Genomic DNA, 27,362 nt, shown 5'->3' on the forward strand with positions numbered 1-27,362 from the left:
AGTGTTTGGTCCAGATGTCATGATTATTGAGAGGCTATAACAGGAGAACCACTTACTGCTAGATTTTCCATTTGCTAAGCAAGAAGGTGAGCAGGTCACACAAAAAAACAACAAACAAAACAGAAGGAGAGAAAGACCAAGAATTAGTGAGCTTTAACATGGCAGCAGAGACACAGTGACCTGACGGGCAAGGAGCAGTGCTTTATCATCACCCCTGAGGGCCCAAACAATACGAGCTCCCTTCAGCGGTAACAGAAACCTTCATTCTCCGAGAGGCTGAATAACAGCATGTATGATGAGGGAGAGAAAAGATGTGACAGAGCTTTACAGGAGGAGGAAGGAGAGAATGTGTCGAACAGCACATCAGTTTTAACCTGAGACAGCTCGTCTGTGGGTGGAAAATACTGAAAGAAGCTGTGAGCATGACGACCACAGATCTGTGCAGGAAACTCAAGCTTAGTCTAAAATGTCAACGAGTCTAGGATGTTGAGTGAGAGACCATGCAAAGATTCCACGCAATTTAATAGTAGAAAACTTTTATGAAATTGTCATCCCGTTTCATTCTCCTTAACTCCTAAAATACAGACGTAGAAATATTGAGATATGTGCTATGGTATGAGTGAGTTATACAAGACTTGTTGTATAAGAAAGATCAAACAAGATTGTCCTTTAAAGTTCATCTGAAGTCACGTTCTGTCCAGTTCTGCTCTGCCTATGATAGGGTGGCAATATATATACAAAAAAATAGATAATTATAAATATTTATATATTTTTGGCAAATATGGTTTCAATTTTAAGTATTTAAAGTGAAACTCTCGCCAAAATGCAACCTAGGCTTTTTTTGTGAATGTACTCGAGTCAAACCTTCGTGTAAAAACATAATTATAACGAAAGAGGCACTTTTAAAATTTACTGTATTTTCGTTTTCGGGTCAAACTTATTTTCTCAGTGCAAGGGGGCACTCTACAATAGCATCAAAATCGCTGTATTTAAAACAGTAAGAAGGCTCGACACAACATGGAACTTTGCTCGTAGTATCACCAGGGTCTCTACACATGAACACGAGCATTGAGAACATTGTGTACGCGGAGTTTGCTAAAAAGGTTTTTGAACAACTCACGTTAGCAGCAGCTTGTTCATGGCAGCCGAGAAGTATCGATCTCAGAATGCAACGTAACTTTGAGGAGAGTTAAGGTGGAACGCTACTGTCTCTGGCAACAACGATCCACGCGATATCTCATGTGACTTTTCCAGCTTTTTATTTTAGTATTGTTTTTCAATTCAAGGTCAATATTGTTTACGTCAAAACAATGAATTATCCGTGCATTTATATGTAACTAAGCTTTAGGAGCGATCCACCTCAACTGTCCTCCATGTTACATCGCATTCGGAGATCGACACTTCTCACTGGTCGGACAGCGGCAAGCGGAGGAAACATCTGCCAACGTGAGTTGTCCAAAAACTCTCTTTTTAGCAAACTGTGTACACAAACAATGTTCTCAATGCTCGTGTTCATGTGTAGAGACCCTGATGATGCTACGAGCAAAGTTTCATGTTGTGTCGAGCCTTCTTAGTGTTTTAAAAACAGCGATTTTGATGCTAGTGTAAAAATGCCCCTTGCACTGAGAAAATGAGCTTGACCCAAAAACGTGAATACGGTAAGTCTTAAAAGTGCCTCTTTCGTCGGAATTATGCGTTTATATGAAGGTTTGACTCATATACATTCACAAAACAAGCCTAGGTCGCATTTTGGCAAGAGTTTCACTTTAACTGGCTGTATGGAAACACGTCTTTCAAACAGCCAACTAAAGGTATTCCGAAGAATAAATGCAAAGCTTAGGGGGCATCATCATGAAACCAAAAGAAATAAAATATCACCGTCTCCTTCTTGGTTTCTGATTATTTCCACAAGGATGAACACAGGAAATGATATTTACACAGCAGATACGCAACTCTAACAGGCCAGAAACATGCCATGTTTTCACTTCTGTTGGGTTAAACTGAAAAATGACAATGAATGGATAAATTTTTTAAAAACACTTTTCAGTTCAAACAGTTTCCGACCAGATTCTTAAAAGTTACATTGATCACCACTCATTACAAAACACCCTCGCAGCCATCGAACAAACTAGTGTTCATTCCTACCTGTGCATGAGTGTTGGGTCGTTGATTGCTGTCTTTGTCCCCAAATGTTTTCCTGCAGTTCTCCAGCCACTACAGGGTTGGGAGAAGAGGAGAGGGTGATAGACAAGATGGGAGGAAAAAAAAACAGGATACAGGATTAGGGGAGGAAAGATTAGTAACAGAGGCCATACAAGGGCTTTTATTTTTTTCCTTTGGACGTCTGCATCTACATTTGTGTGCGTATATAATAAAGGTTGGTCAGGGAGGAGATTTAATAAGTGTGTTGTACTTAGCAAATTAAAGAAGGCCTGTTCCAGTGCACGGGATAGTATCTGGCCCTCCAGGGACCATTGCCGTCTCATTCAATTAGCACCCCTGCATCCCAGAACCCTTTGCAATCTCATCTCTCGTCTTCATTCCCCTCCCCCATGGTGCCTCCTCCCACCCTCCTCACAGCTTCTCCTGCCTGGCCTTCTCTAACTGATTTAGGAGCGTTGAGAGTTATATTTATCCCCTCAGCGGGGGATGTCAGTAGTGATGCAGACACTAACGGCAGCTAAATCTACTCATATCCAGAGCTGATGGGACAGACTGGGGCTTATCTTGAAGTGCATCAGCTATTTGTCTCCATGTCCTTTCGCCCATCCACGGTGCCAAGGCATAGGGACGGAGGGCAATTTAAACAAGCTTCCTGTCTTTAGATGAGAAGCCATTATGAGACAGTACCTCAGAGTAACACAAACATATCTCCTGACACAGCAACTTAAACTGCATTTGTGGCAGTCCTAAGACTCCTGGAGGATGTGAGGCAACCCATCCCGATGGAGAGAGGTTCAAAGAGAATAGAAAAGTAGATCACGTGAGTGTGGAAAATATGTGATGACTTACAAGCTCTGCTGCTTCTCTCTTTGCGTTGTAGGTGTCCAGGTGTTCCTGCAACTCCAGCACACTAAACTTCAGAGTCTCCAACAGTCCACAAGAGACCAGCTACAACAGCAAGACAGGACACCACATACATTAACCCACAACACCAGCCAGTACATACACAGTACATGACACAAAAATATCTACAGCAGGACACACATACACATTAAGGAACATGCAGCACTATTTTTGCAAAAATAAGTGCATGTTAAACGCATCATCATTTGAGCTCTATCAGTAAACAAACATGCTGAACGGCCTCACCGTCTCTGCATCGAGCAGCACAGTGGGGCACTGTGAGCGAGACGTCATGACCTCCAGGGAGCTGAGGAACTGGTTGCCCATTCGCTGGAGCCTTTCACCGAGAAAGCGAACAGATGAATGTGTGATGGAGCCAAATTTCCTCTGAATGCTCTGTAATAAACAAGGACACGGATTCATAAAAAGGACAGATAGTATCTTGCTGAGAAAGCTCACTGGTAAACAAGATTGTCGATGCAACAGATAAAACGAGCCCAGCCGACCAGAAATGCAAAAATATAAAAAAACAAAAAAAAAAACATAAAAAAACACAAGAAGGTGTTTACCTGAAATAGTCGGGAGAACACGTGGAACGTGTAAACAGCAGAGGACCCATCTGTATCCGACAACATCTGGTTGACATGGCAACGCCAAGCATCCTCCTCATTGTCATAGGCAACAGGCTGGAATGCAGCCAGGATAGCAGAGAGGAAGGGCGAAGGGGGCGGAGAGGCCTGGATCTCTGGGAAGCAGTCTGCGTCACCTTCATCTTGACTGAAACACACGCGGGGGCCAATAAGCTACAATCCGACATGTTCTACACTCCCCTCAGTCTTTACTGAAGGACAAATGTAAACACACACGCATGCTCAGCCTCACTCACTGCAAGTAAACAACCCCACATCTCAGGATCTCTACCTCCCTTGCTGCAGTTTTTGCTGCAGTATATTGAGAGCTCTAATCTGCTGCAGTGCTCTAGCATAACAACAACATATGAGCTATTAGCATTTTAGCATATTGCAAACATCCCTCTCTCTCTCCTCCACACACATACAGATACTCACAGGCCTGTCGGACCAAACAGCCTAAAGAAGCAGACAGAATATAAGTATCTGAAGCCTGCGCTGCCGAGCGCTGCAGCGGACACAGTCTCTGTCCTCATCCTCACCCCAACTACCGCTTCTCTTCCCCTCACTCTCTCCCCTCGTCTGTAGCTCGGCTGTGCTGCAACTGCTAACAGCACTAGCGCACTGCACTCCCATCCCACACAGGACTGCAGAGAGCTCTTCAGGAGCTGGGCATCTACACACACACAGACACACACACAGACACACGCACACGCTCACTTCTGCAAAACAGAGCCAGCTCCCAACCTCACAGAGGTAGAGCGATGCTTGTTTTTATCCGGCTCTCTCCCACTCACATAAATCCTCTTACTGTACGCAGTGAAACACTAAACTGTTTAGTGACCTGCTGTTTTCAGACAATCACCCGGAGTACACCCCACTCACACACCTGCCTATCAATCATGCAAGGCTTAGCTAAGTGAAAGACCTTCAGCAGAGTGATCTATTCTAGGAAGTGTGTGTGTGTGTGTGTGTGTGTGTGTGTGTGTGTGTGTGTGTGTTCAGCATTGCTTCTTCATATTGTCTCAGTGTGATCTAAAACCCTGACTTTACAGCCGTCCTCCAGCCAGTGTTGGCCCACCTTGAAGAGGGAATGTTTAAACGTGGATTGGAGCCAGCCCACTCTGGCCCTCCTTCATAGTTCCAGCCCACATGGGAGCCTCGCCAGTGAATAAATTATCCATCATACTCTCGCTTAAGTCTTCATCTCACAGAAACTAGTTTAGCCACGTACTGTAAACCATATACCTTTATAAGCAGCCAAATGCACTCTGCTGTTTTTGACCTTTAATCACAGTAAAAACATTGACAATTAGCATTTAAAGCTTCTGAACAGTTCCAGTGAGGGGTTTGATCACAAAGATTGTTCGCAGACATAGTTTTGCCTTGTAAAAACTACATCGTGTTGGCTTGATTAGTATCCTCTGGAGCTGCAACTAATAATTATTTTCATTGTCAGTTTATCTGTCGTAATTACATTAGTGATTCTCAAAGCCCAAGATGACGTCCTCAGTCTTATTTTGTCCCCAAACCAAAGATATTCAATTCACTCGAAAATATTCACATACAAGCTTTTTTCCTTAGAATTCCTCAGACTGATTAATCTATAATCAAAATATCTGCCAAAAGTTGACAATTAATCAACAAAGCTAACTAAGCCAATAAAAGATGCGTTCAATCAATCACAATCCATCAGGGATCTGCTGAGCTGAAACAACAGATCTCTCATCTGGCTGCCAAGTTATTAAATGACAGACAAAACAGCTGCCTATTAATAAATATGTGGCCTATGTGTGATGTAGCACCACTTCCTGCTTTCCCGGAAGCTTAATAAGCCTAATATTATAGTGCATTTCACTAAATAAATGTGACGCTGAGAATTTTTTGACATTCTCTGTGCAGGGTTTTCTAGCACCTCTGATATGTTCTGGAAGGAAATGTTTACTATTTTTCTTCACATCTGAATTGTTAAGTAATCTTGTAAAATCTTGTGTTAAAGAGACCAGGATAAGTGTGTTCTTTAGGTTACAGATATGAGATTGTTGTGACAGATCACTGATGGGGGGGTGGGGGGGGGGGGGATTGGGACATGGCATACATTTTCAGATTCTCTTTAAACTCCTTAACAGTCCACTTACCTTGACATGCCAGAGTAGTCAGCCTCCTCCTCCTCACAGCGCTCATCCAGCTCCTTCAGGGCCTGCGTCACATCTTCCTCCCACATAGAGCCGCAGGTGCTGTCCGGGTCCGGGTCTGGATCTGGCTTCGTCTCTGGTGGCATGGCCAGGGGCAGAGCTAGAGGCAGGACTGTTTGGGGCTCCTCCTCACAGAGGGACCCCGGTGGAGTGTCTATGGCCGGCGGGGGAGGGGGGGCAGGGTCCAGGTCTTCCTGACTGTCCTGGGTCTCCTGGGGTTCCTGAGCATCCTGAGGGTCCTGTGAATCCGGGAGGTCACACAGTTCCTGCGGGTCAGAGGGCAGCGGGGGGGCGCTGCAAAACCCCGTGTCCTCGCTCACACTGCTGCTCAGCTCGTCTGCTGCAGTCATGCTTACAGCATCCTGCAAGACAAGCCAGAGGGGGGCGCTCAGGTGCAGAGTGGCAGATGAAGACATATAAACGCAAAAGCCCGACCGATACTTTATTTTTGGGGCAGATGCTGATGCCAATATCTGGGAGTATGGGCCGATATAGAGCCATTTTTTGCAATGATCATTTAAATGGAATTAGACAGAAGACCTCTCTGGAAATGTTATAATCATAACACACACCAAGCATTTTTTTCTGCATGATGTTTTATATGAACGTTTTATATCAGTTGATCGATGTATCAGTCGAGCTCTAATAAAAACACGTTGTAAATCAAAATTATCTTTTTTCCAACAGTTAGATTGCTTGACTGTCATGACAACTGCTACACTTTTCAATTCGAGAACACAGATCCACTGCTGAACCTCTTTTATTGGCTGAATTAAGACGTCTATAGCCTATACTTAAGAACATATATTAGCTTCAGTTATACACGAGGGATGTTCAAGTCAGCGCTTTTTACGATGTTCACTTCCTTGGAGATGGCTCTTCATGTCACTCTATAGGCCTACGTCCCTCATGAGAAATTAAAGAAAAAGAAAAAGGATCAATAAACAGCAGCCAATATCAATCTATCACTGAAACGCCATTAAAATCTCAACCTCATTGCTAATAAAACAGCAATGTCGTGAGCGACAACAGGACAGCAGATGAGTGAGATGTACTGTACACACTCTGACGCACGTTACATCAGAGTAGACTGATTTATGACCTGCACTCGTAACTACACATAAATGATCGACTGTGTTAGCGGCGTAACAAATTCACCGAACAGCAGTGATCAATGATGGGCAAACACACTAAGTGAGGCTACAGTTTTTATAATCCACAACTGAATATATTTAGATTTAATCACATTAGCACAAACAGAGAAATCTCCTCTCTTACACAAAGTAACCAAGTAGACATAAACCTTGTGCAGCTCCAATTAAGAGCACTTGTTTGTTTGTTTTGTCTTGCTTTTTTCATTTTGTATCTAAAAGTCTAATACATTGGGAACGTTGAGTGTGGCAGGCAGCCAGTACATCACAGAGACAGCAGCTATATTACAGAAAGCTTTTAGAAGTGGTCGTGGCCATCCTGGAGGGAATGAGTAAGAGTATTGATGGTTTTATCTAGGGCTCATTACACTAAGAGCTGGGGCTGTGATGGGGGAGATGTCCTTGGGATGATATTGAGACCGTTGGCTAGAGCGAGTTCTTGGAAAGTTGGTGTTGGCGACAGCCTACTTACGATAAAAACGTATGAGCTATTGAAGGTAAAAGATTGAGATCATGTGAGTGAAATCCCTGCACTTGAAGCAACAACAAAACATACTCACCATTGTTAGTATAAGTGAAAAATGTCAGTAGCAGTGGTAGCAAAGCTTTTCATCACATGGCATGTTAATATGGTAGCGAACTGAAGGTGTTCCACTGGCTAAAGCACCACCGGATTTAACTGAACTGCATTAAGTTAACACACCACGTGTAATGGACTCATACTCACACATGCTTCTGCCGAAGGTAAAGCTGGGGTCCATTTCACAAGTTTTTAATGGAGGGTTTTAGTTGAAAGGGTCAGTTGCTGTGTTATTGGAGATGAGCAGTAACAGCTAACCTGAGGTGAGCTCTTGTTTTCATCTCCACCCAAATCACATGAGGAAGCAAGCTCCCACATCCCAGCAAGCCCCACCACAGGGGTAATAACCACATATAGCATTAAAAGGGAGCAAGGGCGAGCCTTCAGCACCTACACCCAGAGCAAAGCAACAGAGCAAGCGCTGGTAGAGGGAGTTAGAAGCAGCTGAACTGAGAGCGGGCAGACACAGTTATAGAATCAGCATTTTTTACTTCGGCCCAAAACTCCCTGAAGGTAGCTGATCCTTCGTCTTAATGACAGATACAAAGAAAAGCAGAACAGAAGCAGACAAAGGTTGAACAGAAAGGAAAAAATAGGCAAGCTAGAAAGCACCCGAGCACCACAGTTTATTGCTGCTCCCGATTGATCGCACCTCAGGCAGCTGGCTGCTGGCGCTGTCTGAGTGGGCCATCTCCAAAACGGGGCTATCCATACGGGGAAGGGAGGGCAGAGAAGGCAGGACAGTGGCCTCCTCGGTCAGCGCGCTGCTGGAGGATTCTTGAGACTGCTGCAAAGAGTCCACATGGTTGGATGCGGTATCGTCTGTAGCAGAGTCACTGTTGAGCTGGAGAAGAAACACACAAGGACTGGTTACAAATCTGTGTTGATACACAGTATAATCACTAAACATATTATATTATATATCATCAGCTAAGGACTACGGCTGTCACTATATCAACACAGAGACTGGACAAAAGTACTTTAGAAGAACTTCTACAAATTCTTACAATGGAAACTTTAGTAACACTTTCTGTAAAGCCCATATGAACACACTTATAATGCACCTATAGTGTCGTATTACCATAGTTATAAGCACTCGTGAATATTCATGATTCTTCACAAGAATTATACTAACTCATTCTCAAACCAATGTCTCTCATACATTACAGACATTAAATACATTTTAATATAATATATGTTAATTCATGTTAAAAGTTTAAGTCTTGCATTGACCTTATCTATATTTCACGTCACTTCACAAACAAACAATGAACATTTCTCATGACTTACTACCAGTTTGAAATGTATTACATCTGCTTTACTTAAAGCACCCAGTGGACACTTACAGCAATTTATAATCATATTGTAATCTGGGGTTGAAGTAACTAATTACAGCTACTCAAATGTCTTTAATTCAATTTTGGCTGCTTAGTTACTTTTAAAATCATAACTGAGTACTGAGTGCAATTTCAATTAATATCCAAATATGTCATTTGCATTTTTGTAGCCAATAAGGCTACCTGATCATACAGGGAGCAATGATACTTGACCTTATGAAATGCTCTCCATCGTATGATTAGTGTAATAAAGCATGCATAATAAATTATCATTGCATATCAGTACAGGGACACTATTAAGACATTCCATGTATGTTTTTGCTACATTATAGACATCAGTGTCATGATGAGTTATCGTATGTTCCTAATGTGTTATAATGCATTATAGACATGCGCTTTATAGAAAGTGTTGCCGAACATGTTTTCCCATTACATATTGTTGACACTTCAGATGACCCTACATGTGGGTTCAACATATGTTACTGATGTGCAGGGTTTAATATGCCAATAAACCGTTTGGTACTAAGTTTAGAATCAATGGGCCACTTTATTCAGTATATGCTTGTACACCGAATTCACTCTCACATTACTAAGTCTTGACACTATTTGCAGTATCAAAAGGTTTTAACAGTGATTTGTGTTTCTTATTATCTATATATCTATCTATATATCTATATATCTGTCTGTCTGTCTGTCTGTATATCTGACATTATCATGTTTGTGTATCAAGCAGGGCATGTTTAGTCATTTTAATCCATTCAACAAATTCAGCCTTTAAAAAACTGCTTCAGGCAAAAAGTGACATCATGCCAACATCATTCATTTTAATTATATATTACATTAGACTCTTTTAAAATTCTGTTTAGGCACACACATAAATGCTGCATGCTCATTTTCTAGTGGTACAGAATAATACTGAACGACTACAAACACTTGTTGGGTGACAAATATCTTCCAAAGGCAAAAGCTCATTCTCTCACCGTGCACTACCAAGATCAAGAAGAGCAGAAGAAGAGAGAAAGAAACCATTAGAGGCAAAGAATTGTGTTTAGGTTATGGGAGGTTATTATTATTGGGAGCTTTGGATAAGACCTTGCTTGCGAAGCAAAATACAGCCAAGAAGAGTTAGAGAGAAGCAGCCTCACTGTTAACAAATGCAAAGGAACATGCTGATATTCTGAATTCATTTAAAAAATGTTACTTATTCATAAAAATCTATAATTTCTCTTCTCCACTTGCCAATAAAATTAGCAGTTATCAATGATTTACCCTAAGGAATCATTTGAATCTTCCTAAACTGTACTTACCAGTTAAAAAAAAATCTAATATGAGGAAGGACTTTAGCATTAATCTAGCAGTCAGACGTAGAGGGACTGGGCTGAGGCTGAAGGGGGGGAATCTACCACCAGCGAAGAAGCAAGCATCTAGCCCCTGTCCACACTGGCAGCAGGTCCAGCTCAGTACGCGCACACACACACACGCGCACACCATGCCAGCGGGAGGCTGTGTGAGGAGCATGGTGGGGTGGATTGAGGGAGGTGGAGGAGGGGGGACCCTGACTAGAGTGAGACTTACAAGGCCAGAGCGGGTGAGAATCTGGCTAGCGCTCAGTACCTCCTCCTCAGACGATTCGTCCGTGTCCTCGTGGTTGGTGAGGTTGAGGCTCGGCGTGCTGCCTGTGTACTGGCACTCCTGCAAAGACGGTGTGTCCCCCTTGTCCATACTCTCCAGGGAGCGGCGACGCACCCCCCAGTTGAAGTTGTCCATGCTCTCCCCCTGCAGGACGACCAAGAAAACAGCAGTGAGACACATGATAGAAGAGGCAAGGGGAGATTTTTACAAATCAAGGATACGAAGCACGAGAAAACACATACTTAGGAAAAAAGAAAAACAAGACACGAAGGCATGGGTGAGATGATTTTTCTCATTTTGGGATGGTGGTGATGGAATGGTCTAAAGCTATTTAAAAACTAAAGGGTTCACAACCACAGTAGCCACAAATTGAAATCAAAGCACTACAGCACTTTTTTTGGTGATAACACAGAACGACACCAGGGCACTGCAGAGAACGGAGTCTCTAAAAAGCTTTCAGGCCCACAGACTTACCTGCAACTCCTTGTGGCAAGAGAAGAGAAGGAATATGTATGTTAGTAGACTTAAGACAGTTACAAAACACAGAAATGTTTCTAACGACAGGAGTGAGGACAAGTAAGACGCAAGTTGGACAAACAAAACATTCATGTTGTTAATTTGGAACAAAACAACTAAATGGTACAAAAGTAGTGATGGAAAGTGACTGATTTTGTTCAGCAGTACTTGTATCAGGTTCCCTGCACTCTATACATTTGAAAAATGTGATTTTTGTAGTTATACTGTCTACACACAAACAAGCCTTATCGTGTGTGTCTAATTCACTGTAATTTCTTACCTCAGCATCCTCCAACTCCACATCTAAGAAGTCAAAGTCCTTGAAGACACCAAACTGCTGCTCACTGCCCGTATCCTCTCCCTGGACCTCCTCTTCTCTGACCACCTCCTCCACTGTGGGGATAAGACTAGTCTGCTGGTCTGCAGAGTCCAGATCCTCATTGGATGAGAATACCACCTGCACCAGAGAGGAGGGGAAGACACTCTTTGTTATCAAATAGTAAAACTCTAATGATGTATATTCATACAAAAACATTCAAACTAAAACAAAAATCAATCAAACTCAACAAACGACAACAAAAAGACAACACGATAACAAGTGCTGTGTTCTTAACAGTGGATTTACAGAGACCTTGTCAGAGGCTTTAGAGTAGGAGAGGAGTCTTACAGATGGATTCTTGGGAATGCCAGACTCCGGGCCACATAAAGACAGAACATTCATCAGCCTCTCTCTGGTTCGTCTCTGTAACAGGAACACATAAACATGATGAGATTCTTAGAGTGTTTAACAACATATGACATATTCTGCCGCAAAGAAAACATACATGTGTATATGCATTGCTGTATTGGTTATTTTTAGTACAGATTCAAGCAACAGACATAAAGATGGATCAAAGCTGGATCGCTCTTTTAACCATCTCATCTTCTTCTGTAATGGCATAAAGGCTCCTGAGTGGAGAATTAGCGCCACCTATTGCTGCTTAATTCTTGAACCAAATCGTAATATTCACACAAACAGTAGTACATGGAAAAGTTAATCAATTCTTATGCAGATTTTTATACATTTAGTTCAAATATGTGCTACATTTTGATTTAAAATCATCTTCTGATACCTTGTTTGAATTAATTTTTCACATGTGTCTGTTTGAGTCAGTACCTGAGAGAGTTGAGGCCTCTTCCAGCTTACTGGCACCAAACCATTGGAGTTGGAGCCTGATGATGTGGAAGAGGTACTCCTAGTCACAGCGATCACCTGTGGCTTTCCATTCCGACCTGCTGCTGTTCGCTGGTCACCATATTTATGGCCTATGATTGGTGTCTACAGAGTCAAATAATCCCAGTTAGCAATACAAAACTACAGAGCATATCCTGTGCAAGTATAAAACACTGACGTAAGTGTAGGGAGGAAAACTAGAGTGGGAGGACACTGACCTCTGAGATGTCAAAGTGGAAGTCCAGGGTTTTTCCAGGCAGCTCCTTCGAGGAGTTGTTGAATATGCGCGTAAAGGCGATTTCAGGAGAGCCACAGGATTCAGAGCTATAAGAGCGCTGAACATCGTCTGGAACAACTAGGCTGGCTGATCGAGACACAACCAACTTCAGAATGTTTTGGGCCTCCTTCCAATGAGGGCTCTGAAAGAAAGAAAAAAAGCACATAAATATAATGATTCTACTGTGAAACATCAGGCTGTGTGGGCGTTACATGAATGTGAATGGACATACTTTCCCTCAGAAGGCCAAAGCATTCCTGACTACCCACAGCAGCTATACACTCAATCTCCTAAGCCATTTGTTTTTTGTGCCATGTTCTACAATGTCTGGCATGGGTTAATGTCAGGGAACCATAAAAGGATTTCAAACAAATACAACTCACTGTACTGTATATGCACAAACACAATGCAACACTAGCAGTAAAGCCAGTACAGAATCAGCCCAAGGCAGTAACATAATAACAGCTGTCAGGCTGTGAGTGAGATGCATAAAGGGTCCTGGGTCAGGCCTAGTAAAAGGCTTCCATAAAGAGCTGTAGCTGCATTAAAAAGGCCTCTTAACACTGAACCTGTAATGTATGTTATTCTTTATTATCATCTATTGTGCTCCTATTTAAAGACCAGGACATCCCAGCATTCACATACAGTCTGTATATAAAAATAGGCTGTGCCCAGTAAGAACATATTACCTCATCTTATTATAAATATGGCAAACTACAACTACAAGTGGTGCACTGGTGACCCACTACTGCAGAGACAGAAAGTTCCTGGTAATGTTAATTGCAGAAAATAGCACAATAAGTAATGTAATGAATTAGTAAGAAATGCAATAAAACAATCGTTTCAAAATCATTTTGTGGTGAATGGTGTCTGTCTCAGATTCTCCGCCCACCTATCACTTGTTTCTGCACTCTGCAACTTCAGTGAGAGGGTAGGGTCACAGCGTTACATACATGTTTACTTCAAGACAGAAGTTTTTGACACATAACACTGTTATGATGTAATGAGTTTTGTAGTTGGCGGCTACATTACGTCTGAGAAATTGCTAAATAACTGGGATTTGTATTTAACAACAACTATATGTGCACATTTTGAAAAGCATCAGATGTCTGCTTCTGCCAGAGGGCCATCACAGTAAGAGTAGCTATAATATTGTGTTAATTCCACTTCAGAAAATACTAAATGTTCTCTTCAATTAGGTCAAAGAAAATTTGACGGGTAGCTTTCACAGTACTGACTGCGATACTTGATGAAAACTACAAAGGAAATGTGGTGATCGCTCACCTGAACATATTTGCCAATGATCTTCATGATCTCCAGGTTGAACTGTTTGACGGGGGCTGCTGATAGGTCGATATGACTCAGCAGGCTGTGGATGATCTGCAACAGGGACTGCTGCATGCTGGGAAGGCCCTTCTCTAGCAACTGAGAGAGATAAAGAAGCACATATTACTGGTTTAATCTCAGTGTATGATACTGAAAGATAAAGTCAGATCTTTATCTCGCCTACCTCAGCCAAGTAAGTCACCAGGTTCAAGGTTATCTCGGCAAAGGCATCGTGGAGATAGCGACAGACCACGTTGATCCAGTTGGTGCAGTCGCGAGAGTAGCTGTGGGTGCTGTACAGGCTCATCATGTGGGCCAGGTTGGACAGCGTGGCTGACTTCTCGTCAGCGCACACCTTGGCTATCTTATCAGCCGTCTCCTTACAGAAAGGAGTGGGGCTGTCAAAGTGCTGGATGAGATGTGGTAGGAGGCACAGGATGTTCAAAGGAAAACCTTCAGGCAGGAAAACAGTGAAGACATAAAGTCAAAAAGAAGTAAAGCAGAAACAAGCTATACATTTCTGATATCCATTCACCGAAAGACAAAAAGAAGAAATGCTAGTATTGAAATGAGCACGAGGAGAGCAAGAAAAGCTTTCATGAAACTGAACTGTATAGGGATTTTTGCATTGGATCATTGGCACAAAAATAACATCTTTCAAATTATGGAACAAAAAAACTTAATCTTCTTCTAAAAACAACCAAAAAAGCAGATCTAGAGCTACACCAATTAGCAGCTTAATTGATTAATTGATCAAAAGAAAATGAATTGCCAATGAATTACTGAAAATAATCCAGAGTTACAACCCTAATCAAAAATATGACAAAGTGAGCAGAACGCACATTCTCAGTCCTACACACTGACCTGCCACTTGTGATGGGTCTATCAGTGTATGCCTGGAGACACTGATGAGCTTGCTCAGCAGGTGGATGGTGAGCTCCTGAGTAGAAGCAGAGGTGAAGCCCTTCAGGAAGAGCTGCAGCAGGCCGGGGAAGCTGTACCACTTGAGCTTGGCCTGGACCTTCTCCAGCCGTTCTCTGCTGTCCACTCGGTCCAGCGGCAGCTGGCCCAGGAGCTTGTTGAGCAGTCGCAGGGCCAGCAAGTACTCAAACTCATAGTCCGACTCAAGCAGTGAGGCGGCAATCCAGAAAACGGTGGCCATCAGGTTTGCCGGGTCCACGGGGGGGATGGCATCTCCTCCTGGACCCCCTCCACCACCTAGCGACGATAAGCTCCGCGTGCGCGCCAGATTTCCATGACTGCCACCGAGTCGGTCGGCTACATCGAGGGTGTTGCTCCTGCGCCTGTCATTTTTTTGTCCACCCATCAGGCTGGCGCGTAGAGAGTTGCTGCGGGTGTGGGCATAATGGTACAGACCACTGCTGTTCAGGTTCAGCTGGCCTGTGCTCTTCCTGTTGGCAGCAAACTTGGGCCCCAAGAAGTGATCACGGCTCGGGGTTCTGTAAAAAAAACAAACAAACAGAAAACTTTTGTAAAGCGCATGTCAGGTAGTATGAATCAAAACAATGAGTCAAACATAGAGACATAAAATGGTTATCAGTAGAGGACTTACTGTGCTAAGGCAGTGAGGAGGTCATAGTTTTTGACTGTGTCTGCTAATGTGTCAATGCCTGATTCCAGTGTCAGGAGCAGTTCAATGACAAAACCCTGAGGAGAAAAAACACCAGTCGGTAAGAAACTGAACCGTTTGGATACCAGTGAGTTGAAATATTGCACTAGTGCAACATCTAAATCTTAATCTACACAGTAATCGTACTTGTACCTGTAACCCTAACCCTGTCACAGTTATAGACAACATTAACCACTAACAAAGCTATGTCTTTAAATCAGAAAGTATTACCATCTGTGACTGATTTTTTCAACAGGTCGAGCAATACTGTAGAGATTAAATGAGTGTAGCTGTACATAGCTGAGTGTCACACAACACAAGCCTATCAGCACAATCTGGTGTTGTGTGATTAAACCAATGCGTTACAGGAGCATGCAGCTGTTTCATGTTCTGACCTGAGCCTCCTCTCCTGGGTCTCCCACTGTTTCAACCAGCCGAGAAAGAATGTCTGACAGCAAGGCCGGAGTCAGAGGTTGCTTGAGTGCCCTGAAAATCTGGAAAGAGCGACCGGCATAGTGGCGAGATGAGCAAGACAGAGCCGTCTGAAGGGCCACATCACTCAGCAGCGACTCGAGCTGGAAACCTGAGAGGATGCATACACACATCTATCAATATATCATATCTACAGCTATCAAAATCACACTGTTTCTAAGATGAAATCAGTCAAATGAAGCAACAAGTAGTTATTGTCATACACACCTGTCTGGGAGTGTTTGAAGACAGTCACCACGTGTCTGACAAAAACACTCAGCTGGTCGGCGCTTTTAATGTTGGGGTTTTTAGGCGACACATCCTCATGGTTCCAGAGAGGGCCCCGCTTTCTAGAGGCAAAGAAGCAAACACACATCAGGTAATGTGACTAGATGTTAAACACACCTCTGAATAACACCGCAAAACATCAGTTGTTATCACACATAAAACACCAACCCCAAAATCAAACCCATGCATCATAAAAATACCCAGTCCTGTCAGACACTGCTGGAAGCATGAAAGCAAATGATTGAACATAATGAGTAACATGGTTACACATATATGATTCAAACAGATGTAACGTGAATGTATTGTTTTGGGAAAAACAAAACAATATTTCATTATAATGAAACAGTGCTGTCTCACCTTGAGGTAATGAACTCGATGAGAGCTTTGACCTTCTCGTCCTGTTCAGCAGTGGCGTCAACCTCGCTGAGGAGTGAGGGGGAGAGGTGGGACAGAGCAGTTCCTCCTGCCCCGAGACTTATACTGGATGACGTGGAGCTCGAGCTGAGACCAGAGTCTGTCATGGGTGATGGCTGACAATCTGGCAACAACTCTTGCACTCCTGTAGGAACAATGGACATACACATATGTAGCTGCATGAAATCAACCTTAAGAAATACTACTCCATATAATTTAAATGTTGCTGCCAACCAGTGTCCTTTAGCAATATAAATAATGAGCATGTGCAATATTTCTGTTAGTGTTCCTCCATTTACTCTTTTGATCCGAGTTCCACACCATTACACACCTGTTAGGTTGAACTCTGGAGCTGCTGGCTTCACAGTAAGGACCCTCGGCTCATTGTAGTCTCTGTTGCGTAAAAGCACCATAGCCACAGACTGAACGTTGCTATTTGCTCCCTGGACGACGAGCAGGTGGAGCAGCAGGCGTTTGCAGTGCTCATAGACTTCTGGGTGCTGGTGATCAAACCCTGGACGAAGACACAGAAAAGGGAGAGATGCAAGATTGTGTGAATTTAAAGAAAGTAAATTCAACTCTCTTCTCTACAAGACGCTTTTTAAATACTTTTGAATCTGCTTTTTGGTTATTCAGGATATTCAGGCACACCTGAATCTGATCTTAAAAGATACAGGCATCCAAAATATGAATAAATAGGAGGCAAGTTACCTATAAAAATTGCATGTAGCAAGAGGTGCAGGTAGGCACTCCACTCCACTTTCACCCCATGGTCCACAATGAGGTCCGTTAGTAGGATGACTGCAATGTTGCATCTGAAAAACAGAAAATATGGGTAAACTTAGCAGATCCATACAACTTTTCTTAAATCAAATTCAAGCACTTTTCAAGCTTTTTCAGGTACCTTATGGCTATGGTAAAAATGGGAACGGTATTTTTTGCATCATAGTTTTCATTTTCACAGAAAAAGTCATCTTCTTATTCTTGTTTTTACATCTGGAGATCAAGACCTGTGGGATCAGGGCGTCTATGTGGCACTACAGTACATCTTTATAATTTGAAAAAATAGCAACTTTCAAGATGTGACTAGCACGAATTTGACGATATTTCAATGAATTGTGCTGCCCTCAAAACATAGTATAATACAAAGGGAGAGTTAAGGTGTTGTGTGGTATACCTATGGAGCGGTACACCAGGGGCGTTTGTCTCTGGTAGGTAGTCCACCAGAGGAGACCAACAGCCTCCTGTGGGAGGGAAGGGCAGAGGCTCTGGCCGGTTGTGATCCATTACTTTCAAACGCCAGTTAGCATAAAGTGGCATGGAGTCACCTAGAGAAGGGAGAAGGTTTTCAGAAATGTTGTTGGGAAGAGATTCGGAATAGTGTTTAGTTTAGTTGTGTAATGAGTTAGCACTTACTCTTCTCCTCTTCATAGGAGCCTCCAGAACTGCTGCTGTAACGAGATTCCAGACGATGGTGCTGTCGGTTCAGGTTACTGTTCAGACCACTGTAGATATCCAGGTGGGTGTAACTGCAGAACAGACACGCTTGATTTGAGAGGATACTGCCAGCATTTCATTATTTTTCCCCCCATGGCCAACAACTTGAATCTAATCCAACGCGTCAGCAACTTTTTCTAATTAAAGCAGACTTCACATTATATATCTCACAGTCTCTAATATGTGTCTCTTAGAATTCATGATTAAATAGGAGCAAACACCTTGAACTTTTTTTGAAAGGAAACTACTTTTTTTTCACAGCTTCTTTTATAGCCGCCACACATGTTTGGCTCCTCTCATCACATTTACAGTTTGTATTTTAGCTCGTACCTGTCCTCCATGTTTGAGTCTTTGATCTTGCCTTCATGATGACCGTCGTTTCCGGGCACCATGGTATTGCTGCTGGAGGTTGTTCCTGCCAGAGCACACAAGACACACATTGACCATCTAGCACTGAAAACACACATTGATTAAGTATTGGAAACATGGCCTCGGCTGTAAACTAGTGCATGCACACTACTGATTAACCTGAGGTGACTGAGGGGATCTTGTAACTGGAGGTGATGCGGTAATAGGGGGGGTTGTCCATGTGAGTGACCGCTGAGCTAACGGGATCAGTCAACTCAAGCTCACACATCAACTCCTCCAGCAGCTGCATAGTCTTATCTCTGCCCAAGTAAACCACGACTCGTTTCACCTGTAGACACACATGTGATAGACACGTGAGGGGTAGACAATGAACAAAGGGAAACAACAGGTGAAATGTATAGGGTAAATGTACTGTGACTCACATAGGGCAGGAGGCTGGGGTCACTGTTGACTCCTGACATACTGATGAGGAAGTGCAGAATGATTTTGAGGTTCTTTGGCCAGCTGTCTGCTAATGTGGTCCACACGTTCTCTATCTCCGACCAGGCAAACTCATCCCCGTACTGTTAAAATAATATAATTTCATGATCAACTACTCATCTCACATCAAATCCTGTTCACGTAGATCCGAGTACTGACGGGCCATCAGTTCTCTCACCTTTGCGGTCATGAACATGAGGTTGTTTAGCACCATGGTTGTTGCTCTCGGGGAGCCCCAGCCCTCTCCACGGAGCCAGCGCCGGCTGTTGACCATCATGATCTCCCGCTCGTGTACGTCCTCGTCTTCCTCACCGCTGCCGCAATCCTCTGGTCGCCGAGCAGCTGGTTTGAAATCTACCAGCTCCACATTGTTCATCCAAGGCAGGAGGTAGTGCAACATGACCTGACGACCACCAGGGTGCGCTGTCTGGATACGCTGGCTCACCTCTGGAGTGAGGACAGTGGGTGGAGAGTTGTTAGTAAAACTGAGATCTGCTGTGCTTGTGTCATATTCTGTGTACTTTGAATTGTTTAAACCTTAAATATACTTTCAATGTATAAAATGTTTGGAGTAACGCCTTTCATCGTCAATGTCTATTAAAAAGTGAAATAGTGATCTGGCAGTAACACCCCACAGATCATCACGGTACAAGATACCTGGATCTCGCCTTGTCTACACCTGGTTGTCTGTAAGACTTCAAGTTTACAGTAGCATGGCTATCAGCTGTGCTAATTTAAAGGCTTGACACTGTAAATGTCCGTTTTGGAGAATGATCAACATCACAGTGCACAAACCAAACATTCACTTGATCATGTGATGCAATTTTCAAAAGAGCACAGACTGAAACATTTCGGACATTGACGGTTACATTTTGTTAGGAATTACTCCATTCCAAGAGATTGCATATCCAGTTGTGTGTAAGTATTTGTCTGGTTTAAGAAAAAAAAAGGCTGCTGTGAGGCTGGAAATACATGTGATTATAGCCAGCTAGGTTTACAGTGCTATATTGGGCATACAGACAAAGGGCAGATCCCTGCTGTGACAGGCAAATAAAACCTTTGCGTTAAAAGAATAATTCCACACTTCACAACACCCTGCTACCCCAACAGCAGCCGTTAACAAGGTGCAATGTAGCAGACCTGAGAAGATGGGCAGCGTGAGCTCTGGGTAAGTCCTTGCGAGCTCCTCAGACAGCTGGTAGTAAGACACAGAGTAGAGGTGTGGCAGCGGTGAGGGAGGCGTCAAGATACCATCTGTTCGCAGGATCTCCAGTTTGTGGGCATAACGGAAGAGCTTTGGTTCCAGGATCTATTAGTTTCACACAGACAGATGATCACAACACTCTGTATGTTATTCATAATAAAAGAACATATAGCAGCATTATATGGAGATATGTAAAAGACTTTTAGAAAATAAATTAACAGATTTGGACCTGTAACAGCTGCATGGCCACCTCATAGATCTCCCTGGATGAATCAGCTGCCTTGAATAGAATCAGGTTCAGCAGCACCACAGTGTCAAATTGGTAATCCCTTAGAGAAAATATAAAACACAAGCAGTATTTCTTTAGAAATTAGTTATCACAGAAATGAGTTCATATCGAGTTTGGAAAGGTGTAGTACCTGTTGTGAAAGACATTGGCGATGGCCCTGAAGCAACCTGCGGCCACACGACGAGAGCCGGTGTAACAGCGGTCCACAGCCCAAAACATGAGGTTGCTCTGGTCTGGATTCAGCTCCAGCAGCAGCATCACAGCCTCACAACCCAGCTGGTGAACCTACAGGAGAGTACGGAGCAACTGTAAGAACCACGGGTTCACTTCTCCCAACAGTCACTACACAATCCTGCTCATTTTGACCCACGGATAATTAGCATGGGCACAAAAATCCTGCGGTAGAGCCATGCACACTTAAGGGAAAGCCTGCTCCAAATAATACTAATATGGATTACGCAATGACAAACACAATGTGCAGAAACTCAATATGGATCATCAGATGAAGAATCCTACATTTAGTTTGCAGAACTCCATTATAAACAAGGACTGATAAGTAGGGGAACATTTCATGATTTGGCCTCTTGATAAAATGTTCTCTGAAGCACTTTTTCAAAGCGTTCGATTGTCTAGGTCTTATCTGAATGAAACAGTTAGGTGCTGTTGTCTTGCAGTACTGCTCAACACCACTGTATGGCGCTAGTGTCACACTATGTGAATCTGTCCCGCATAAGTTTGACCTCTGGAGGTTCTGGAGTGCATCCAGACTGAACCAATCCAAAGTTTTATATGATGCTTATCATTACAGGCATAAAAATGATGTGTCTATCTTATGTTCATTGCCACAATTACATTCATCCATTGAGATGAAATGGTATGGGATATATCCCATGACCTTGCTGGAGGTTTTTTATACCCTGATAAGGACTGAAGTCGGAACATGGAACAGTGGCCTTTGTGTGGACGTGCTACCTTCCTCTTCTACACAATATTTTGTTGAGCATTCAAGACTCCATACCGGTGAAAACTTCTACTTTAGCCTAACATTTTGCACTCAACATGTCTTGGCCAGACTAAAAAAGACAATGTCAGTGATGTGGGCTGAAATGGTTATGTCTCTCACCTTCTTGTCCTGAGAATCCAGGATGTTGTCCAGCCACTTGTAGAGGTAGCCATCAGAAGAAAGGCCAACATTGTCAGCTACAGGTCCACAACACAACACTGCAGACATAGCCTGGAAAATTAAACAAGCAGTTAGTTATCACTGAGCATGGAGTATATTGTTTGCATTTATATCTTTATATTTGCTTGTGTGTACCTTTAGTGCACAGTATTGATGGCGGTTGATCTGCATATTTCTGTCACTGTAGCGGTCGAGGGGAGTGAACATGATGCTGAATGGCCCGGCCCAGTGACTGAACAGCATGAACAAACTGTGTCTCAATGACTGCTGGGGGAAGATGGTCCTCCTCTGGTGTACTGAACACAAACAGGAATGAAATTAATACATAAGACAAATTCATACAAGGGATTTGTAGGAACTTTAACTGACTGAAAATAGGGGGGGGGGGTTAAGAATTATACCTGGAACATTCTGAATGATATTGGCCACAAGTGCACTGAAGTGACAGCGAATGTCCTTCAGTGTGTCAGAGTCCTTGTCATTTTCAGCCTCAAGCAGCTGCCTGGTCAGATCAACATACTCAAGCAGTGTGCTGTTCAAAGAGTGGCTCTCTCCATCTAACCCTCCACTAGCTCTGCATGAAGAACAGTAACAAACATAGGAATGTTTATAAACACGTTATATGTACGTCATAAATCAATCTCTACCACTGTCCAAGTTTGTTGTGGTTTACATACATCTGACTGATGACACCAGCATCAGCCAGCAGCTCAAATATCCGGACCAGCTGGACCCTGAGAATGTCACGACGCCTGCGTCGCTTCATGTTCTGTAAAGACAGGTGCAGTTTTAGTTCAGTGTGTTGTCATTTGCTAAACACAGAACTAAACCCTTCTGTTGTACTGTAACAGAAAGGTTTCAAAATGACCAGCTAACTGCACTTACCTCAGGTCTTCTTTCTAGAGCTTCTTTTATGATGGGGTTTAGCTCCTCTATCAACTCTCTGAAGGACAGGAAAGGTAGAGGTATATAAACAAAACAAGTATATAAAAGAAGGCACAGCAAGGTTTATATATATGGATCATGTTCAGTGTTGTGTACCTGAAGGCCACGGGGTTGGTCCTGCCAAGCCCCAACACAAGAGACTCTGTGATGTCCATGCTCTCAGAGCGCATCATTGGAACAATGTGTTTGAACAGGGAGGAGGGGGACGGAGTGCCAACAATCTATGAACACACACAGGAAGATCAATGAAATGTCTGGAACGTAAAAACAGATCAAATCATCTATTTCAAACTTAGAAAATTATAAATATATTTTAAAAAATATATTTAAGACCTTGTAAATTTGTGTATATTTCTGCTTGTACTCCTCACCTTTGAATCATAACTGTAGCCGCTGTCCGGCGTGGACGCCAGCGTCTCAGGCGGGGAGCAGCGGACGGAGCCAGAGGTGGAGGATGATGAACACATGGAGGGGGAGGAGGAGGCGGAGCTGCAGCAGAGAATCAGGTAGTTCCTCCAAAGACCAATGTAGGAGTCACTGCTATTCAGACTGTTGAGTTTCTTGGCATTGATGGGGCTACTGAGAGTGGAAACAGGAAAGATCGGAGATGAATGACGTGACAACACTGAACACTGAACCTCACATGCTCATATGCCTTTATTTCTGTTGTGTCTATTAAGCTAGTACTATTTGGTTTAGTCTACAATTCTAGCACATGATGACATCACAAAGACACCATTGCCTGTCTATTATAAAAAGAAACACAATGACAGAAACACACACAATTATATCGATGTTCAAACATAGAGAACAAGACAAGCTTAAGCAAACATACTTGATGTCCACTTGAGGCGACAGCAGCTGCAGGCGGGTGTAGGCAAACATCCATGCGTAGTTGAGGGCGGTAGGGCAATGTTTGGGCAGGTTCTCCTGCCGCAGGTAGCTGGAGAAGCTGATGACCCAGGGGTCCTGGCCCTGAGTGACATGGGCAAACACCCAGATGTGCGAGGGGCTCACCACATCGAACTGGTGGCTGATGGGAGAGGAGCTCCACTCTGCTAGTGTCTGCAGATCAATCCCACTGGGACAGTACAGCAGGTTTGTCTACAGAGAAACACAAATGGAGATTAGTCGAGTCTGAGAGTGTTTGTACAAGTTTTAGGACTCTGTAAAGAAGAAAAGGCTTTTATACCTGGTCAGCTCCTGTGAGATGAATGAAACTCTCCAACACGGATGCACTTAATCTATCCATGACATCAATGGCTAGTTCCTCATCCCCCTGAACAGAATTAGACAGATCAAACAATTGTCAGATAACACAGCACATGAACAAAAAAAAAAACTCTACAGATTAAAACTCATTTCACTGTTCTCAAATGCACTGCGAGTCTAAAGCAATTACCTTGCCAATGCCCAGTGCAGTGTGCAGCGCTCGGACCTCCTTCAGGACATTAACAGCCAGCCTGCGCGTGGCAGGGCGGCAGCTGCAGAGCACCACCAGTGCCAAACCCTCCACTAAATGCAGCACACCTGACACAGGAGTGCGCTCCAGGGACAGAGAATGACCGCTGCTTGAGCCCTGTTTAAAAGACTTTGAATTAAAAATCAACCTGAACTTTTCACAGCAGCTAACCTAATACAGCTGAAACATCTTAGACCAACCTGCACGTCGTGGCTCTTATTGCTGCTCTGCACTGCTTGCCTCCACTGGCTGATGAGCTGCAGCAGCATCTTAACAGCGTTGTCCAGCAGGGTGGGATGGACGTCGGTTACCTCTCGGACGATGAAGTAGACAAAGCCTGAAAGAACGTCCTCCCGCCACTCTGGGAAGTCTACCATCAGGGCCTGAAGGGTGGTGAAGGCAAGGCCACGCAGCTCCTCATCCATGTGGATGGTCAGCCTGGAGAAGGAAAGAGAGAAAGAGATCAGAGGATATGCGGAAGGCCACCTCAGCCACAGCAGATTGTGTCGTGATGTGTCCGCAGTGAGGTTAGAGGAGGGTGAGTTACTTGGCCAGAAGCTCTATCAGGTCTTGTCTGCTCATGCCATCTGGTATCAGTCTCGGGATGGCGGCCACACACGTACGGAACAGATCGATCTTTGGCTTCCTCTCTCCCCTGTGGCACAAACAGCTGGTGAGTACCACGCACGGAACCATAATAGTAACACAAAAATAGCTGCATGAATCCAGGCTGTGGTAACATACGTAATCATGTCCTCTGGCTCCTTGTTGGACATCTGCACATTGGTCATGCTCATGGAGCGTCCCACTTCCTTGTCCAGGTGTCGCAAGATATTATCTAAGGCCTTTCTTACTTGTGGGTAGTAAAGTGACATGCCTGAAAACACAAAGCAGAATCATTACACTGACAGGAAAACACGACATAACACAGATATTATAAAACCTCCTTAAATGTCCCTTTTCGATAAAAAAAAAAAAAAGACTAAAATCAAGAGTCCAACCTACCTATGCACTTGGCCTCTTCATCAGTAAGGGTGGTGTTAAGGAAGATCTTTTTGACACGCAGGGTGTTGCCAGAGGGCATGATGATCCCCGTCGTAGGCATAGGAGGCTCCCCGTCTTTCTGTTGTAGGCTGTCAGCGATCACCAAGAAGGCCCGCAAACCGATATTCATCCTCTGGCAGAGCGAACACAGAGAGGGTGAGAGGTGAGTATCCACCCACACCATCTCCAATGTTATCAGAACATGAAGTCTTGGTTTACTTTACCTCTGGATTGATGGCAAATGTTTTGTGAGACTTGCCCACACACAGGAGGTCATAGATTATCTCCTTCATAGCAAAGTCCAGTCTTTCCTGTAACGACCAACAAAGAAGCAATCATTCATACACAGTTTCTACACCGTGTATCTCTAAGTTTACCTCCGCTTTGAAGTCCAGGTTTGCCTATCCATGCTCCAAGCTTACCTGAGCTATGAATTGGATGATCTTGACAAAGATGTTGAGGGGTGTGTCCCTTGGCACCACACTGCGGGAGCCTTTGGGAAAAAGTGCTGAAACGATGCTGAGCAGTCGACTAATGGGGGGAAAAAGGACATCTTCCGTTAATTTAGGGCTGAACAACAAAGGCTGATATTTGAACAACTTCTACGTGTGTCTCTGTCTGTGGCCCTGGAACTGACCTCTGCGTGACTGTATTACTCTCACACTTGATCCTGATAATGTAAACCCAGAGCAGTCTGTAAAGCGATTCCAGCGCCACACGGGACATTTTGGGGTCTTTGTTCTGTGGATGTAAAAAGAACAATATCAGCCATTCAATTGAATTATGGGAATTTCATTACCCACCTGTGAGACTGGTGTGACCAGACTTTTGCTTTCTTGGGAAACTCAAATCAAACACAAAGCCGGGAAATGTATGTAGAAACTAATACGGGATAATTTCTCAGTCAATGGTTGATGTCTGAACAGTTAGTCCACATGTTTTGATGATCACTTAACTTCATGCTGACATTTTAAGACAGTCATTCTCAACCAGAAAGAAACATCTTTAAGAACCAAGTCATTCATACCACTTTAATGCTGAATTTAGTTATTAATCTATATGTGCTTCCTGGAACAGAAGACATCCAGCCGATATTTCAGGAATTGTTTGGACGGAAAAACCAAGTTACCTGCTGTGACAATTATCCATACAGTTGACATACATGCCCATAATATGAGCAACCATGTCCTTCGTGTGTGGTATGGGCATAGTGCAAGGATTTCCATAGGTCAGCTTTACCTTATTGGCATGATGGAGGTTTCTGCCCAATCCTGCATTAAGCAAGTATGGACTTCTAAACCTCTCCATCTTTCTTTCAAACCACTTCATTGTCACTGCATCTCAATGTTACCAGTCCTCCATCCTAATATCTACACATGTGGTACAGATATAAAAAAATAAATAAAAATAAAATCAACTTGCCATTACAAGACACGTTGTCAATCATGTACCTCATGAAGAAGACACATTTTAAAAACAGAGATCATCACAGCTCTGCCCTCAGAGAGGTATTGCCAAAGGCACGAAATCTCAAAACCAGAAATTAAACCCAAGATAAAGTGCTATGTAACCATGCATCTTCTCTTTCCATCTGTGACGCAACAAATCACAGCTGCACAGAGCAGCAGATCGCTGAACAAACACAAATGAAGTCTCCAATGTCAACCAGGGCTGCTCGAGGTCAACACTTACACATCCTCACAAACATTTTTGTGATGTAGAATATAATAATCTGTAAATGACAGGGTCAACTACTTAATTACAATTATATTTAAAGTTGTACACTAGTCATATGGTGACTTTTATCTGACTTTAACTGTCTCAACTAAGTAATAGGCTTATTTTTTTTCCATCCAGTACCTTACATCCCTCTGAACACTGAATCATGATGACATAATCGCATGCATTTTTTTAAACTGCTTACTTTGGCCAGCAGTAATCATGTAAATGTGTTGATTACAGAAGGGGGGACAAACCGTATTGCATAAAAGAGGATAGATTTTTGCTAGACACCTCAGTACCGTGCACTTTAAGGAAGTCTGTCACACAGCGTCACAAAAAAACACTCAGAGCGTGATGTTAACAACCAATGTGGCAGGTATTGCATTGTGCAACAAAAATTCAATGTAGCACTGCCGGAACCCCAGGTTCCACAAATACCGAA

General features: G+C 43.3%; 1 protein-coding gene across 17 annotated transcripts in view; it reads right to left on the reverse strand.

Moving 5' to 3' along the window:
* Positions 1-27,362, reverse strand: part of fryl (furry homolog, like) — a 68,796-nt gene that overhangs the window by 4,837 nt on the left and 36,597 nt on the right. For 6 of the 17 annotated variants that reach the window (XM_030434201.1, XM_030434202.1, XM_030434194.1 and 3 more), the window contains 48 exons: positions 25,836-25,939; positions 25,621-25,729; positions 25,423-25,509; positions 25,160-25,331; positions 24,899-25,031; positions 24,702-24,809; positions 24,355-24,592; positions 24,095-24,271; positions 23,885-23,971; positions 23,528-23,796; positions 23,064-23,271; positions 22,789-22,913; positions 22,633-22,690; positions 22,425-22,516; positions 22,149-22,321; positions 21,883-22,043; positions 21,688-21,798; positions 20,695-20,849; positions 20,505-20,604; positions 20,212-20,380; positions 19,250-19,518; positions 19,014-19,154; positions 18,751-18,919; positions 18,553-18,637; positions 18,142-18,254; positions 17,903-18,053; positions 17,437-17,540; positions 17,057-17,239; positions 16,669-16,870; positions 16,252-16,373; positions 15,948-16,135; positions 15,496-15,590; positions 14,787-15,382; positions 14,107-14,375; positions 13,881-14,021; positions 12,538-12,738; positions 12,263-12,424; positions 11,738-11,848; positions 11,387-11,563; positions 11,065-11,073; positions 10,534-10,734; positions 8,274-8,465; positions 5,834-6,252; positions 3,636-3,843; positions 3,313-3,462; positions 3,013-3,111; positions 2,146-2,214; positions 57-74 (listed from right to left, as the gene is read on the reverse strand). In XM_030434201.1, coding sequence (XP_030290061.1) covers positions 57-74; positions 2,146-2,214; positions 3,013-3,111; positions 3,313-3,462; positions 3,636-3,843; positions 5,834-6,252; positions 8,274-8,465; positions 10,534-10,734; positions 11,065-11,073; positions 11,387-11,563; positions 11,738-11,848; positions 12,263-12,424; positions 12,538-12,738; positions 13,881-14,021; positions 14,107-14,375; positions 14,787-15,382; positions 15,496-15,590; positions 15,948-16,135; positions 16,252-16,373; positions 16,669-16,870; positions 17,057-17,239; positions 17,437-17,540; positions 17,903-18,053; positions 18,142-18,254; positions 18,553-18,637; positions 18,751-18,919; positions 19,014-19,154; positions 19,250-19,518; positions 20,212-20,380; positions 20,505-20,604; positions 20,695-20,849; positions 21,688-21,798; positions 21,883-22,043; positions 22,149-22,321; positions 22,425-22,516; positions 22,633-22,690; positions 22,789-22,913; positions 23,064-23,271; positions 23,528-23,796; positions 23,885-23,971; positions 24,095-24,271; positions 24,355-24,592; positions 24,702-24,809; positions 24,899-25,031; positions 25,160-25,331; positions 25,423-25,509; positions 25,621-25,729; positions 25,836-25,939 — 7,680 coding nt within the window. Of the gene's footprint in view, positions 1-56; positions 75-2,145; positions 2,215-3,012; positions 3,112-3,312; positions 3,463-3,635; positions 3,844-5,833; positions 6,253-8,273; positions 8,466-9,938; positions 9,945-10,533; positions 10,740-11,064; positions 11,074-11,386; positions 11,564-11,737; positions 11,849-12,262; positions 12,425-12,537; positions 12,739-13,880; positions 14,022-14,106; positions 14,376-14,786; positions 15,383-15,495; positions 15,591-15,947; positions 16,136-16,251; positions 16,374-16,668; positions 16,871-17,056; positions 17,240-17,436; positions 17,541-17,902; positions 18,054-18,141; positions 18,255-18,552; positions 18,638-18,750; positions 18,920-19,013; positions 19,155-19,249; positions 19,519-20,211; positions 20,381-20,504; positions 20,605-20,694; positions 20,850-21,687; positions 21,799-21,882; positions 22,044-22,148; positions 22,322-22,424; positions 22,517-22,632; positions 22,691-22,788; positions 22,914-23,063; positions 23,272-23,527; positions 23,797-23,884; positions 23,972-24,094; positions 24,272-24,354; positions 24,593-24,701; positions 24,810-24,898; positions 25,032-25,159; positions 25,332-25,422; positions 25,510-25,620; positions 25,730-25,835; positions 25,940-27,362 lie in introns of all 17 variants that reach the window. The other 11 variants (XM_030434203.1, XM_030434192.1, XM_030434199.1 and 8 more) reach the window with 8 other exon arrangements.

Source organism: Sparus aurata, chromosome 11 (genome assembly GCF_900880675.1).
Source record: "Sparus aurata chromosome 11, fSpaAur1.1, whole genome shotgun sequence".
NCBI classification, from domain to species: domain Eukaryota; kingdom Metazoa; phylum Chordata; class Actinopteri; order Spariformes; family Sparidae; genus Sparus; species Sparus aurata.